The sequence below is a fragment of the Wyeomyia smithii genome, chromosome 2, assembly GCF_029784165.1.
Source record: "Wyeomyia smithii strain HCP4-BCI-WySm-NY-G18 chromosome 2, ASM2978416v1, whole genome shotgun sequence".
NCBI classification, from domain to species: Eukaryota; Metazoa; Arthropoda; class Insecta; order Diptera; family Culicidae; genus Wyeomyia; species Wyeomyia smithii.
Window position 1 is genome coordinate 67,112,969 of NC_073695.1, and position 16,813 is coordinate 67,129,781.

Genomic DNA, 16,813 nt, shown 5'->3' on the forward strand with positions numbered 1-16,813 from the left:
TCCAAGGATATCCCAACCAGCGTCCAACTAGAACCTTTGACCCAGGCTTTGTTTTTCTCTTTCTTGTTCACTTGTCCTTACTCTGTGCGCTCCAATCACCACACTTTTGCCAAATGTAGCGCTCCCCGAGCCCCAGTCAAACAATCGATAAATTGATTATCAATAGCAGAAAAACCCCATCGGCAATTTTCCACCCAAAAATCGATTTGCTTTGTTCAGGCGATAGGATAACGCGCGTTAATCACTGCAATTTAGTCACATAAATATTCTACCACCGCGTTTGTTTTCATCATCAGCAACAGTATGCGAATGTTTTGCATCTTGTTCACATTACACGAAGGATGTTTATTTTCACAACACCGTCAAATCGGGGATACAGATCAATATACAACTAGCCGAGGGAAGAGCAACCTGTCTGGAAGATTTTCAATCAAACACTACTGCTGTCGGATCGTTTCGCGACGCCCACCCTAAAAGCGCCGTTTCGAGCTGAGGATGGCCTTTTCGCTGACTATGGCTCTGAGATGGGTGGTGACTAGGGTTTGGGTTGCAGTTGAGTTCGAGGGTAGATCAGACAAGCAACACAAACTGAGTGAAAACAAAGCGGGCCGATATTGCGACGGGAGAATTAAGGTAGTACGGCAACAACTGCGGAAAAGCGCCAACCAGGAGAGCTGATAGTGAGTCAATTCTCTCCCGGATGTATGCTTCTCTGTTTATATCGCTCACCAAGTCACCACCCGGCGGAGAAAAAACTCTCGCCAGTTTTCCTCTGTATATAATCCTTTTTCGTCGTCGTTTGAAACGGTGCACTTCTAACCAGTGCAACGGACGAATAGCATGTGTGGCAAATGTTGTTTCCACCCTAACGTTGAAGTGCCATGATTTTCTCAGACTTTGAAAACATATAGGGCAGTAGTTTCCAACCTTTTTTGGCCCCGCGACCCCTTTTGCTAAACACAAAGAGCTCCGCGGACCTCTTTACGAATTTCAGGTACATGTTTTGCAATACGAGGCTGCGTTTTCCAGTCTCATATCGTCCTGCAAGTCTAGTTTGTTTCACATCTTGATCCTAATACGCAGAAGAGTTGAAAATGCGCCTACACAAAGGCAAAAACATTATATCAAGAAGACTGAGAACTCTGCGACAGTTTTGGCAGCGCAGTCTTTCGAGTAACAGTGGAACTGACGCATGCTAGTGTGTGTGCTGGCGATGCAAATGCAAGCCGAACGCACAGGTTGGACCACCACATACACCCATTCTCTCTTCGCAGCGATGCAAACTTCTACCTTTATTAGATAGAGTGCGCTGTTTGATTTGACGTTTATCATTTGTATGGGATCGATCCAGAGATGCCAGTCTTCTTGATATGATGTTTTTGACAAAGGGATCTAGAAAGAAATTTTAATTACCTGTCAAATTTACCAAGAACTTCGCGGACCTCTTAGATGACCCTCGCGGACCCCCGGTTGGGAACCACTGATATAAAGTATCGAACGTCTTCGTCAGCGTTTTTCTGCGACAGGTTCCCTGCAGCAGTTATATGCAAAAACCTTCCGAAGAAAACTACTGCCGAAGACGTTTGATACCCTACCATCTAAAAATTATAAAATACTGTTTTTTTTTTTCATAACAAGGAAATTGCTTATACCGTGCTGGATCGAAACCCGTACAGTATCGAAATCCGTACACCTTGATGTTTTCCTTCAGTTTTAAGCATTATAAAAGTGAAAATTCATATGATAGTTACATGTACATATCCGTTGAGTTGTTGGTAGGGATACCATCCGTCCTGATTTAGCAGGACAAGTCCTGATTTTGAAGTCCTATTTGGGCGTCCTGATTTATTTTTTATATTTTAGCATTTGTCCTGATTTTCTTGAGATATTTAACTTTCTGGTGTGGCAAGGAGCAGAATTTTTCAAAATTGCTCAATAAGTGTTTTCGATTCCAGGTCACAACGCTCACTGCGATCGAAATTTTTCATTGGTTGAATCTCACTAGAGTAATAAGAGATTCTCTCACGCGTTGACCGTTACAATTAAGCATCTGGCATTTGTTAAGTTTAAGTTGAAACAGTTTACGTGAGTTGAATTTTTAAAGTATCTACTAATGCGTAATAATTCAAAGTGGTTTGATGAAAGTGGATCGTCAGAGATACACTCAGATTTTTTACTAGGTATTTTTCTACATGGATTTTCGGATTGATGGTTTTTTCACGCGGATTTTTAAATCGAAGGATATTTAAATTACGCGTTTTTATACGCGGAATTTTTTTTATTAACTCGTTTTTCGAGTACGTATCTCCGCGTAAAAAAAACTGAGTAAATCAAATATTACGAGTTATATTTGCTCATACTTCGAAGAATAGAATAACTTATACAAATTTGGGTCTAGAAAAGGTGTCCTGATTTCCAACTTCGACCAGATGGTATCTCTAGTTGTTGGCCTTCTGTTAAATTAAACTATGCGCCAGTAGGCCATGAAATAAAAATATTAAAAATGAAAAATCAATCGTGTATCGGTTTCAGCAGTTGTCATTTCGTTGTATCGTTAGAGAATTTACTAATAGCGAATTTCTTTATTCCACGGGGCTAGTGCCAACTTTCGGTTGGAATAAAAAAAAAATCTCGATCTACGATCTAGAGCCTTGCGTTGGTGTGCGTGAGACCATGTGCAATGTAAACATAAATAAGGCAATCCACGCGACAGTTGCGATCAGCTGCTTTCAGTCTGTTTTCAACTTATGACAGCTTTACGTATATTCGATCGGTCGCAACTTGGATGCAACTCGGATCCAGAAGCGTGAAAAACAAATGTTATCCGATCGGTAGCTCTTGTATTGCGGATGCCAATCCTAAATACAACAATAACAAATCATTTTTGATATTATTGCCGACATTAAAAGATTTCTGTTTTGGTCGTGTTTTGGTTTTGCAGCTTGAAAAACAGCAACAATAACAAACGCATCCGTATACTTTTCCACTACGTCGATGACAAAATTCGCCACCCGACTCCTGCTTGTTTTCGATGGCTTACTAAAATTCTGATGAAAGCACTTTCGAACTCGGAATCCAAATCTAAATCCGATTCCAATAATTCCATAACAAATACCTTTGCTGCAGCAATTATTTCTCTCTGGCTAATGACAAACTGAGGCGTAAAATGAAGCGAAGCGTTGAGCGTATGAGAAGCGGAATAAACAGAAGCGTTGGGTGAAGTTTCCTATGACATACTGGAGCGAGCATCGCAAATGCGTTGTGTTGTCATATTCCTAAATTTCAGTAGCGGTTTTGTTTGAAGAAAATATGAATTCGTCCAATGAAGATTTTTTTGCTTCTTCAAGCACGGTAAATTACGTTTTAAGTAAACATAGAGATTTTTTTATGAAATAAAATAATATTTCTGAAGTGAGTTGCGCTACAGACGTAGTAAAATATATAAGAAATTATTCCAAATTTTAATCCCGTTGACCACGAGCAACGTTTAGCTAGTTTATATTATATATCTGTTAGGATTTGAATAACCCATGTGAGCACAGCTAGTTACTCAGCGGCTTGCATTTTCGCGACCAAAGAAGCTCAGCATAGATTCCTGGTCATTCGAATCAAAACTCAACCATATCAATCAAAATACCAGTGTTATTTTCCCGACGACCTAAAAATTTTTCCCGATAGTATTTTCTATCCTTATTATTTTTTATGATTCAAGACCAAAATATAGTAAATATAAAGCACCTGGTGATGAAAGATTTAGTCTGAATATGGTATTACCACGTACGTATACGCGCGTCAAAACACTACTCGTTCTGTTTCGCCGCCTCTACCGACGCGTCTTTGCCGCTTCAGTATGACCGGTTTGAGCGTTTCATATAGACGTTCGAAGAAGTAGCTCAGACGCTTTTGCGCCGCTTTTTGCTCCGCTTAATTTGACGCCTCAGTATGTCATTAGCCTCTGCGTTCCATGATTTCACTGCACAGACGACAACACATTTTTTCTTTTGTTTTCAGCATCACCCGCGTGTTTTGACCGTTTTGACAGATACGATGTAATAGTATTGCTGAACCCACTCGCAAAACTGACAAAAATCACAGTGCGAACCTGTCTGTTTTGCAGGCGCTTCAGGTCAAAACTGGGTCAATATCGAGCGAATAAAGAAGGGTTTTGACAGCAGTTAGTGCGCTTTCAGGTCAAAACGAGGTGAGCTGGTGGAATAAAGAAATTCGCTATAAGGAAACGTTCTTCAGATAAAAACGATTTTCAAGTGGGATATAAGTGTTTTACTCTGTGAATCTTTTTAAAATTGATGGAAAAGGAAAGTCTTTGTCCTTGTCGAACTGTATATTGCCTAATAAATAGTGTAAGTGGTATTTATTCAACAAAAACTGTGCCGTACGGATTTTGATTCTTTTTATTTGCTTGAATCGAAATCCGTACAGCGTGTGTATCATGCATATATTGTTGAACTTTCTTCTTGTTTTCAGCATATAATCATAGACTAAAGAGACATAGATATCCAAGTTGGGCTTCGCTGCATATAATCTCAAGGCAACACTCTGAACTTGCCATCTGTAGGCCGTTGGGTGAACTAAAGCATATCCACTCGGAAAAATATCATGGTATTCCTTATCATTTCAGTAGTGAGCTTCTCACACCCAGAAAAATATCATGTTACTTTCAATCAGATTTGTACGGCGGTTTTCAATCGACTTTACAATATAATCTAGATGATTTGGTTCTCAATCGACTATTAAAATTGGTACAAACAACAAATGTGTTATGCTAATGATGACTAGAGCAAGATACCTGACTTCATACATTTTGCTTGCAACACCTTTATAAGGGGTGCCATCTGATGACCTTAAAACTGTGATTATTAGCAAAATCGATTTATCATGCTCAATCCGCTAGATGAAAACAAAAACAAGATGGCAATATCGTATAAGGATATTGAAAATTAGATGATAGGACCATACAATGATATTGAAAAACATGCTTCACCTTTCACCACCTTGTCGTCATCACCAAATTAACAGTATACAAGTTAGTTCAATTTTCGTTCACGCGTAGCGAATCTCGTGTCCGCTGCATACTGCAAGAGTAACGTATTGTGTACTAGTCATCTTTGGTTATGCTTAAAAACATATTGTTGAAACGACTATGAACGATTAGTCATACTATCATCAAAATAAATAATTTATATCATGGTCATCTCACACATTGACATTTATTTTAGTCCTGTTGTAATAAATTATTGTTATTATCTAGACCATATAGATTAGTCTGTTAAAAACACCGCACAAATCTGACCAAGCCTAAAAAGATAGCAATTACCTTAATATTTTTCTGTGTGTGCTCATTAAATGTAGTTCACCCAACCGCCACCATACTCGAAGGGGCGCCACATTTTTGTTGCCCGTATTGTTGGTTGAGTTGGATATCTATGTTTCAATAATCTAAGATATAATGGAAGAAAACAAGTATAAATATACGGCAAACAATTTTAAACGAGCTGTGACTGAGGTGCGCAAGGGAAAGTCGTACCGGAAAGCTTCGAGAGGTTCCGGCGTTCCGGTTACTACCTAGCTGGGAGGATAGAGCTTCGGAATAATTTACCGGATAGAATAGAATTCGAAATTTACCAGATAGAATATTTTCCCAAGCCTTTCGTATACTTTCATAAAAGTTTTTATGTTTGTGTTTTTTTTTGTGTTTGGTCGGTCTATAAATATTTAAATATAAATTTAACGGAAAAGTGTAATTCTTTTTTTTGGTCCTTTGAAAACTCAAAGGACCTTTGAAAACTCAATAATAGGTCAGAAATTGAAATGATAGTTCTCCAATGAGACAGGCGGTTGATGCAGGCCTTACAAGAAACATCAATACAGGAAGTAAATAATGTAACTATACGGACCTGAATAAGACCCAGGCGATGAAAACGGACTAACGATTGGATATTCGGGACATGAAACTGCCGATCTCTCAATTTCCTAGCAAAAGCGGGTAATCTGGTGGTGACCGGTTAACCCCAGCATGTGCAGGTTAAGAATCAAAGGCCGATTCTTCAAAATTAGCATCATAAAAGTGCACAGCCATCACCTCGGAAGTACTGATGACGAGAAAGACGAATTCTACGCGCAGTTGGAATAATGAATACGATCGCTGTCCAAACCATGATGTCAAGATTGTCATCGGGGATAACAACACTCAGGTTGATCAGAAGGAGGAATTTTCCGGAAATTGGACGATTTAGCGCACACCGGCTGACGAACGAAAATGGCCTAAGACTAATCGACTTCGGTGCCTCCAAGAACATGGCCATACGTAGCACCTTTTTCTAGCATAGCCTTCAACATCGATAGACCTGGAGATCACCTAACCAAACAGAAAGTCAAATCGCCTACTTTTTGATAGATGGTCGGCACTTTTCAGATCGATTACATTATCGATTTCAAAACACCTCGGGGAATCGGACCACTATCTAGTGACTATCTTGGCCCGCCAAGGTATAATCTCGCACAGCTGAAGCAACCCGATGTCGCCGAAATCTACGCGTTTTATCTCGAAACTGCACTGACAGAAGAGGACGAGCTGGAAGAAGCCCCTCTAGAGTACACTCACTGTATACTTTACTAGTCTGGCGGACTGGATTTCGGGAACCAGTGTGAACTGTCAAACGGGAACCAGTCGAGTATGTCGATTTTCGCATTTGAAGTATTGTAATCGTGCCGCAAAAAGATACAGAATAAATTAGACTCAATAATTAAACTTTTTGTGACAATTGCTATTTTTTTTGAGAATAGTTATTGTAATGAATTAATGATATCACAATAATGTTAAATTTATACATGTTAGAAAATCAAAAGGAATATTTTCTTTTGTCGCATCAATAACGTGCTCTTTTTATAATTAATTGTTTATTGATAACATTATAGATTTTCCTGTCCTGTAACAATAACGCGCCTGGGTTAGATAGAATCAAATTCAACTTGTTGAAGAATCTACCCGGCAATGCCAAGAGGCGCTTGTTGAACTTGTTCAATAAGTTCCTGGAGCAAAACATTGTACCGCAGGATTGGAGGCAAGTGAAGGTGATCGCCATCCAAAAACCAGGGAAACCAGCTTCTGATCACAACTCTTATAGGCCGATTGCAATGCTATCCTGTATCCGGAAATTGATGGAAAAAATGATACTCCGTCGCTTAGACCACTGGGTCGAATCAAATGGTCTACTATCAGATACTCAGTTTGGCTTCCGCCGTGCCAAAGGGACGAATGATTGTCTTGCGTTGCTTTCAACAGATATTCAGCTGGCGTATGCTCGCAAAGAACAAATGGCGTCTGCGTTCTTGAACATTAAGGGGGCTTTTGATTCCGTTTCTATTGACATTCTTTCGGGTAAACTTCACCGACAAAGATTTTCTCCAATTTTGAACAATTATGGGTAAAACGATTTCTCAGGTTTTGGTACACAAATATCTTGGTGTCTGGTTCGACTCTAAAGGCACCTGGGGTTGTCACGTGAGGTATCTGATGAAAAAATGTCAACAAAGAGTGAATTTTTTTCGTACAATAACCGGACAATGGTGGGGAGCCCACCCAGGAGACCTTATAAGGCTTTACCAAACAACGATACTGTCTGTTATTGAGTACGGGTGTTTCTGCTTCCGCTCCGCAGCAAACACACATTTGATCAAACTGGAGCGAACACAATATCGTTGTTTGCGTATCGCCTTGGGTTGCATGCAATCGACCCATACGATGAGTTTGGAGATCTTAGCTGGAGTACTACCATTGAAAAACCGCTTCTGGAGCCTGTCTTCTCGTATTCTAATCAAATGTGAGGTCTTGAACCGTCCCGTGATTGAAAATTTTGAATGGTTAATCGAACTTAATTCTCAAACCCGTTTTATGACATTGTATTTCAATCACATGTCCCAAAATATTAACCCTTCTTCGAATATTCCAAATCGTGTCGATTTATCAAATACTTCTGATTCTACTGTGTTTTTCGATACATCCATGATAGAAGAAACTCGTGGAATCCCGGATCATTTACGCGTGCAGCAGATCCCTAAATTTTTTTCCAATAAATATCGAAACATCAACTGCGACAATATGTACTACACTGACGGATCACTTCTTGATGGGTCCACTGGCTTCGGTATCTTCAATACCAATTTAACCGTCTCCCATAAGCTCGATAATCCTGCTTCTGTTTACGTCGCAGAATTAGCTGCAATTCAGTACACCCTAGGGATTATCGAAAAAATGCCCACGGACCATTATTTCATCTTTACGGACAGTCTCAGTTCCATTGAGGCTCTCCGATCGATGAAAGATGTTAAGCACTCTCCGTATTTCCTGGGGAAAATACGGGAACATCTGAGTGCTTTATCCGAAAAATCTACTCAGATTACCTTAGCGTGGGTCCCTTCTCACTGCTCGATACCGGGTAATGAGAAAGCGGACTCTTTGGCTAAGGTGGGCGCAACAAACGGTGATATTTATGAAAGACCAATTGCCTTTAATGAATTTTTCGCATTTGTACGTCAGAATACGATCATCAGTTGGCAAAATTCTTGGACCAAGGGGGAACTGGGAAGGTGGTTACATTCCATAATCCCCAAGGTATCGACGAACCCGTGGTTCAAGGGGTTGGATGTAGGTCGGGATTTCATTTGCGTGATGTCCCGGCTTATGACCAATCACTATAGATTTGACGCGCATCTCCGTCGTGTTGGGCTCGGGGAGAGTGGTATCTGTGCCTGTGGTGAAGGTTATCACGACATAGAGCACGTTGTTTGGTCATGCCCTGTACACCGTGACGCCAGGTGTAGATTAATAGCTTCCCTGCAGGCCGAAGGTAGGCAGCCGGCTGTTCCTGTTCGTGATGTCTTGGCGAGCCGTGACCTATCCTACATGTCCCTTATATACGTTTTCCTGAAATCCATCCAAGCCCCAGTTTAGTCCTATCCCCTTCCGCCTACATCCAACCAAACGACAAGAACACGTTAAGACCCCGGATCCGGAAACAGCAATCAGACCCGCACGATACTCTCAAGGCCCGATGGAAACAACCCAATATGCCAGTCCGTAATATCTTGGCCCAGCAGCGGAACAAATTTAATATGCTGCTTACCTATGGCAATGAAAACCATCAAACAGCAAACCTGTGCTTTTAATGCAAAATATTCTAGCTTTAAGCTAGATTTAGTTTCAGCTCGTAGTCGGCAGCGAGGATAAAAAATTTGCTTTAGATACTTTAGAAAGTAAGCTACCAGATATAATTGGCGCCGTTAAACATTGAATTGTATTTGTGCCGTGTCAAATAAACTAGATGAAGAAAAAAAAACATTATAGATTTGCTGTCCTGTCGCTTTTCACGCTGTACTATTGTACGGGAAATGCGCAATGGAAACAAATTTTTTTTTTTCTATAATTTTCTCTTTTAACGAATGAATGAACTATCAGGTAACTCGCAAAATTTTAGCCATTTTCCTCTAATCTCCGCATTCTTTGGAAACCGGAATAAACTTGTTTGTTTCTTTGTCCTTCGCCAATTGCTGTTACATTTGTTATAAACGCACTTCATTTTCACATCAAATGTTAACTTTCAAAAAAGTCATATGCAACATGAATTATATCCAGTGGTGTCAGGATTTTAATGTGAAAAAGTGGGTTGCCAGTTGCATGGTTTTCCACTCCACCAGACTAGTAAAATACAGTGACTATACTCTAGAGGTCTGCTGGAATACCGTCAAGTCAGCCATCAGTAGTGTAGCGAAGAATGTCTTACACACTTAATTCATCTCGGCAAACTTCCCAACAGCTGATGCATCTCGGCGAAATTTTTAACAAATGTCAGCAATATATTTCGACGAATATTCAGCAAATAGGGTAGGGAACATATTCTAAGCAGCTTTAGGAACCGCCTGTGTATTCAGACGAAATACTCGAAATGTGTTGGGTGAAACTCAAACAGTAGTATATCAATCTGTTCTGTATCGTTTTCTCTGTCAGAACTTGTTTTCAGATTGTAAAACTAAGTTAGCAAACTTTAACAATCATCAATCAAAGTTACCAATCAAGGGACACTATTCCAATCACCCCGAACCTATTTTAAGCAGTTTCCATCTGTTTTGCAGGCGTTTTTTTCCAGCAGCCGAAGTGGCTCCCGAATGGCTGCAATATAGGTCGATTTGTTTCAATTGCAATTGTTCACAGATTTCTTTGTGATTAACGGTATTTCTTATATTCGTAAGACAGTTAGACAATCAAAGTTTTCGTTTTCATCATTGAAATTGTCGATATCGATCAAAATGCAGGAGTTTGAGGCCTGTTTTCTTCGACTGATTAAAATAGGCGCTACTGCTTAAGCCGTTCCCTACCCTACATCGATCTACCGTAAATCATCAAGTAATAAATTTCGTTTGCGGAAGTCCTTGAAAATTCTGCCAAAAATTTGTGGAAGATTTCGCTGAATTTATCAGCTGTTGAGTTCTCGGCAATAAAATCTAAGTGTGTAAGTCGCGAAATACCGAGCCGACGTAACGAATGGTTTAACGAAGAAGTTCATCGGATATTAGATGAAAAAAAAAACGCAGCGCAGACAATAATGCTGCGAAAACCACCCATCAGAACGTGGAGCCATTCAAACAGAAACGAAGACAGCAAACCCTACTCTTCCAGGAAAAACGCACCGCCAGAGGAGAAGGAGGAGGAGTGCAAAGAACTACAACGGGTGTACTGCTCTTATGAAGCACGGAAGTTCTGTCCCGCAGAGGCTTTGTTCCGCGAGCCGAAAAATGTAAACAATACTTCGATGACATCTGAATGGCGTACAGGCAGGAGAACAGAACAGCGACGCAGGAAACTCTGTCGGTGCAGCAAGCGACGGAGATGTACCATTATATTATCCAGAGACTCACGAAAAACAAGGCTGCTGAAAAGAACGGTATCGAAGAGAAGCTTCTCAAGATGGGCCCGGACAAGTTGGCCTGTCGGTGTCAAGATTTGGGAAACAGAATGCCTACCGGAGGAGTGGAAGGATGGGCTTATTTGCCTCATCTACAAGAATGGCGACAAGCTAGACGCCTTCGTAATGAGTTGACTTCGCGTGCAACTTTGTTCGATTCGTCACTTACCTCGGTGACCAAACCCTACCTTTCCATCGCGGTCGTGAAGATGCAGAGGTAAATTCGGTCTCCGACAACAACGACTTTTACACTTCCTTCCTAACAGCATCCTTCTTTACCCTAACGATCGTAAGGACGTGACCGGTGCCTTTATCGATCTATACAAGCGGTAGCCACTGAATTGTTGTACACTAGAGATGGCAAACTAATCCCTAGTAGCCATATACGTGATTCCTTGTGGAACTTCACTAGCTCAATTCGATCACAGGGGAGCAACTACGATATGTGCGCTCGACAAGCTCAAAAAAGGCGAAAAACTAGGTTGTAAAAACTACCGAGCAATCACTATCCTGAATGCCGCCTACAAAGTAATATTCCAAATAATTTTCTAGCGACTGTCACCACTAACCAACAGATTTGTGGGAAGTTACCAGACCGGCTTTGTAGACGGTTCGGATTCTTCACTACAAAATATCTTGCTAAAGTTTAATTGTAAGTTTCTATTTTATTTTTCTATATCGCGGTACTCGTTTGGACAGTCGTCTTCGAGCGGCGTTTTCTCAAAACTCCACCCTCTCTCCTTTTTGTTCCTCTTGCTCCGTCCAGCTCCCGTTCGTCCAGCGCGCCGTGGTCTCTTCATCGACTTCAAAGCCGCTTATGACACGAATAATTGTGAAGAGCTATGGAGCGTTGTGAGACGAGCGGGAATAGACACGTGGGCACGTTTTTCGTTGAATCCGGTCAATTAATCTGCTTTGTGGATGACGTTGTGGACACTGTCGGCAGAACATTTGAGGCGCCGGCAGATCAGTACGTCAGTCTAAACTGTGAAGCGAAGAAGATTGGATCGAAAATAAATACGTCTAAAACGAAGTAATTCTAGCGGGCGGTGCTGAGCGCGACAGGACACGCCTAGGTAATGTTGTGATGATCGACGGTATTGAGTTTGTTTGAGGTAGTCGACGAGTTCATGTACTTTGGCTCAATGGTGACTGAGAACGGTTGGGAGACGAGTTATCAGCGGGAGTTGTGGCTACTATGGGCTACACAAAAAATTACGGTGGAAACGTCTAAGCCACCGCGCAAAGTGAACCTTGTAAAAACGGCTTATTAGACGAGTTATTCTCTACGGACATAAGACAGACAATGCTTGAAGAGGACCTGCGAGCACTCGGAGTTTTCGAACGGCGGGTGCTGAGATCTATCTTTGGCGGTGTGCAGGAGATCGGAGTATGGAGACGCAACTCTACGGTGAACCCAGCATCCAGAAAGTGGCCAAAGCTGGACGGATACGTTAGGCAGGGCACGTTGCGAGAACGACAGACAACTAGCTTGCAAAATTGGTTCTCACTTCGAATTCGGTTGGTACGAGATGAAGAGAAGCGCAAACAGTAAGATGGTTAGACCAGGTGGAGCGTGATCAGGCAAGTACGGGGTGCCCGCGGGATTGGAGGCGGGCAGCCATGGACCGATCAAGCTGGTGGAATTATGTTATGCAGGCCATGTCTTAGGACGTATGGTCATTTAAGTAAGTACAGGAGCGGATTAATTAAGCAATCTTCGAAGGGTGCCATAAGACTGGGCGGAACAATCAAAAAAACAATGACTCAAACCATAATAATGATTTGAATGCTCAGCAGTTCTAGTTGACAGCAATTAAGTCTCACGAAATTGCTGAGTCAATAAAAAACTATATGATAACATCGGGCTTGGACCTGGATAGACCAAAGACGAACTCAGACAAACGTTAACGAACAAGAAACAGTTTATTGAAAAACGATCGTAATGATTGCACGTGTTGAGTGAAAATAAGTGAAAATCTTCTTCATGAGCGCTTGCCAAGTTCTCAAAGGCTGAATGGCATCGACTGCCTACTCCGTCACTCCGTTTTGATTTTGGAGCTGAACTGCTTGGCGATCTGAATAGATTTCATTCGTTTGCGCTCAGATGCGAAGTGGTCGAAAATAAAATGGTGTTTGACAATCGGTTAGTCCAAATTTACAGGTTTATTACGGTTTTATTTTACACGGTTCTTTTCTACGCCGATTTTTCAAATAACGCGATTTTTTTACGTCGTTTTCTCAAATAACGCGGTTTTTTTTACACGATTTTTTTTGCAAGATTTTTCGTCTTCGCGTAAAATTGTTACAGTGAGTAACAGTAACGGTAACAGACTATAGCAGGCTGTTTTTTACTGTTTCATTTTTACACGGTTCATTTTTACGACGTTTTTCCAAATGACACGGTTGTTTTTTACGACGTTTTCCAAATAACGCGTTTTTTACACGTTTTTTTGCACGGTACGTAAAATCGTGTAAAAAAGAACTTTACTGTAAGGGGCCATCCACATACCACGTGGACAGATTTTTAACGAACTCCTCCTTTCTAACTAACTAACGAAGACTTGATATAAAAGGTACCGTTCGAACATTTCACCCCATCAGTTTCATTACTAAACCGTACCGGTTACATACGGACGCTAGGTGTTAGCAGCTGAAAGGAGAAAAGACAAAATAGTACCGGTCATCTCGTGCCGAATTCACACGTAATGCTGGTGGCTGTAAGAAGTGCATGGCTACTGCAAACAACTAAAATGGCTGGAATTCTGGACGACCTAACCAGTAAACAAGAATAATCGGCAACTGGCACCTTTTGCCTTGAAGTTTTGTAATAGAAGCGTTGCAATTCCCTCTACTATTTGTTTTAATGGAATATAAGAATACGGTAGTCAATGTCATGCAATCTTGTCTTGAATACCACCCTGCTACTATTTTGCAAAAAACCCAATGTTCGAAATTCAGTCAGATCAACTTTTGATGTGACCGAGTAATATCAGAGTGCCAAATTAAACAGCCGTTCTAATTATAGTAGTCCCATGTTCTACATAAACTTTATGCACAGGGACAACTATGCTTGGAACGGCATTATACGTTTTGGAGAATATTAGTCTAAGATAACCACTTAGCCTTTTTAGAACCCAAATGCAAGAAACTCGGAATACTTTCTATATGCAAATAGCAATTGTTTTTATTGCATGGATCATCTGCGAACGATAGCTCCTATTATGATATTCTCAAAGGCATCTTTTGCTCAAAATTCTTACAAAATCTTACGCAATTTATTCTAATTTAGGTTTCTTCTCGGCAGGTTCATTTGCCTCAACAAATGATTCGGTATGTTCGTTATCCTTTACGATATTATCTTCCTCTTGTTTTTCACGTGCTTTGTCGTCAACGGAAACAATGTTTTGTTCTGTCTCAACAGATTTCAGCGCTTCGTTCGACAGTTCCTTCTCCGCCATTCGCTGATATAAAGCAGAAGTGTCCGTCTTCATTATCTCGCGCAGAGCCATAGTCGCATATGATGACGACGGCAGGTGGAAATCCAGCAACAAGGCTTTGTAAAATGCTTCTGAAAATAATAATGAGCCAAATTGAATTATTTTTCTCAGTACACTAATAACAAACACTTTTACCGCCTTTTACTTCCGATTCTTGGTCTCCTTTAAGTTTTTCAAAATCAGACCAAATGAGAGTATCGGTGGGTTTCTCGTATGATACAATTTTCCATTCTAGCTTCTCCAGTCGAATGAATAGTTTTCGGTAGGCACCTGGAAGCGATTCTTTCTTTGCCTTTCGCAGAAGCATTTCCGAAGACAACCCGTCCTCGGCCAGTAATTCCTCGTACCATTTGCCACTCGCATTTGCAGGATAGGTAATGTCGTGACCAGGCAATGGCATTACAACATCAAAAATCGAATAGGTTCCGGACGCTATATCAGTTTCCGTTAGTGGTTTTACCAACGCTTTGAAGCGAGACACCTGCTCGGCAGGCGGTTCCTCACCATCCGCATCGGGTTTGACGTCCGATTCTATCGCTTGTTCTAATGCCACATCCATATCAACTGTGTTTTGTTCCGCCTCAACATCAGTAATATTATCTACATAAACTAAATCACCCGGAATAAGCTGATAGCCGAATTCTCGAAGTCTGCGAGAGGCCACCCTATTCCAAATAAGACTTTGATACGAATGGCAGTACAACATGCGTAAATTTCGAGCGAGATGTTGAATTGCACCTTTGTAGTCGTTATCATGTGTTGCTAACCAAAATAGTATCTGTTTCTCGATGCCTTTGTTGCGTGGACTGAGTTTTGCCAGCGCAGTCTCGGCACAGCGTGTCTGCTCCCAAGTTTCACGCATCTTTGTGATAAACCAAGGGTCCCCTGCCCTTGGTTTAAGTATCAAATCGCAAGCTTCCTTCCAGCGACCCTTTAAAATTTCTATGCCGACCCTGTAAGTTGGAACGACTGAACTGTTTCCAAACCGCTGCAATCCAAAATAATTTATGAATCCTTTATCCCGAAATTCCTCCATTGCACTTTGAATAATACTCTCCTCTGCTGCAACCTGTCTCAAAGCTATCCGAAACCGATTCCCTCGTAACTGGCCCAACTTGAGCGTCTTGGGTTTGAAACAAAAGTTACCAATCTTTACATTCTGCAGTTTCTTTACGGCAGATGCTATTTTGCTAGGTTCATATTGTCGTATGCAAATCCACTGGGTAGTTTTAGCCCGGCGATCTTTAGTGCCAGCGTAAGCAAACGCCGAGGCAGAACACTTCAACTGTTCCGCCATTTGAGTAACCGCCTGTATCGTATCCACGTTTTCTTTGTACAACAAAAAGTACGTGAAAGGATGTGGCCAGAGCCATTTTCTCCGGCGGTCCGTCAGGTTGAAAAAATTATACCTTGCTATAGATATGTACTTCTTATCGCCTCGCGTGACTGTGGATCCAACAATGGCTTTCCCAAATAACGATTTCGTACCGTTGTGAATTTTTCCACGGTCCTCTTTGGTCAGATCCGTTACGTCAATTTCTACAACGGCTTCACTTTTTCCTGCAGCCACTTGCCGAATTTGCTCCAGCTTTTCAGCTGTTATTAAATGAGTCAACATTCCCTCTACTTCCGAATTGGGTGTATCCTGCAATTCTTCTTTCGGTGTGTCAGGTATGTTCATGTCTGTGAGCACGGCTTCATTGCCGTCAATGTCAATTTCGTTTACGTGAAAATCAGAAAACCTACAAACGAAACAAATGAAATTTTTGCGAACGATAAGAAAGTCGGATTTACCTTGATTTCAGGATTCCACGGAATCCTTTCCCGGTGGAAACGTACTCAGTGATGAATACCTGTTCTTCCTTAAGGTCCGAGAGCGCAACAGATTCACGCTGTTCACCGTGATTTTTGTTCGCAGGTCTTGATTTGTTTCGATTCCGTGAATCGCCACGCCCTCTTCCACGTTTATTGTACCACGAGGATTCGTTTCGGCCGCGACCGCGATTTCCACCTCTGCGGAAACTATCGTGGCCCATTCTTAATTATCGAGATGAGATAAAGTTTTAAATTCCACGTGAGAACCGGCAAAGCAACACCAAAGCAAGAGATTGAAGCTTGACCAACAACAACGTTCTTTATTGATGTTCATCGCGAGTTCATTACACACTGAAAAAAAAAAAACTATTTTCTTCTAGTACAGGGGTAGTATTCGAGGGAATGTGCTATGAGCTATAACATCGAGTACAACATACACACTTAGATTTTATTGCCGAGAACTCAACAGCTGATAAATTCAGCGAAATGTTCTACAAGTTTTCGGCAGAATATTCAAGA

The 16,813-nt window shown here is 41.2% G+C and overlaps 1 protein-coding gene across 1 annotated transcript; it reads right to left on the minus strand.

Moving 5' to 3' along the window:
• Nucleotides 1–14,137: 14,137 nt before the first annotated feature.
• LOC129722227 (pseudouridylate synthase 7 homolog) lies at nucleotides 14,138–16,593 on the minus strand. Its single transcript, XM_055675523.1, has 3 exons — nucleotides 16,274–16,593; nucleotides 14,615–16,221; nucleotides 14,138–14,550 (listed from the first exon to the last, which is right to left on the minus strand). Exons 1-3 carry the CDS (start codon nucleotides 16,513–16,515, stop codon nucleotides 14,258–14,260), a joined length of 2,142 nt encoding a protein of 713 aa, XP_055531498.1. The 5' UTR covers nucleotides 16,516–16,593; the 3' UTR covers nucleotides 14,138–14,257.
• Nucleotides 16,594–16,813: the final 220 nt, after the last annotated feature.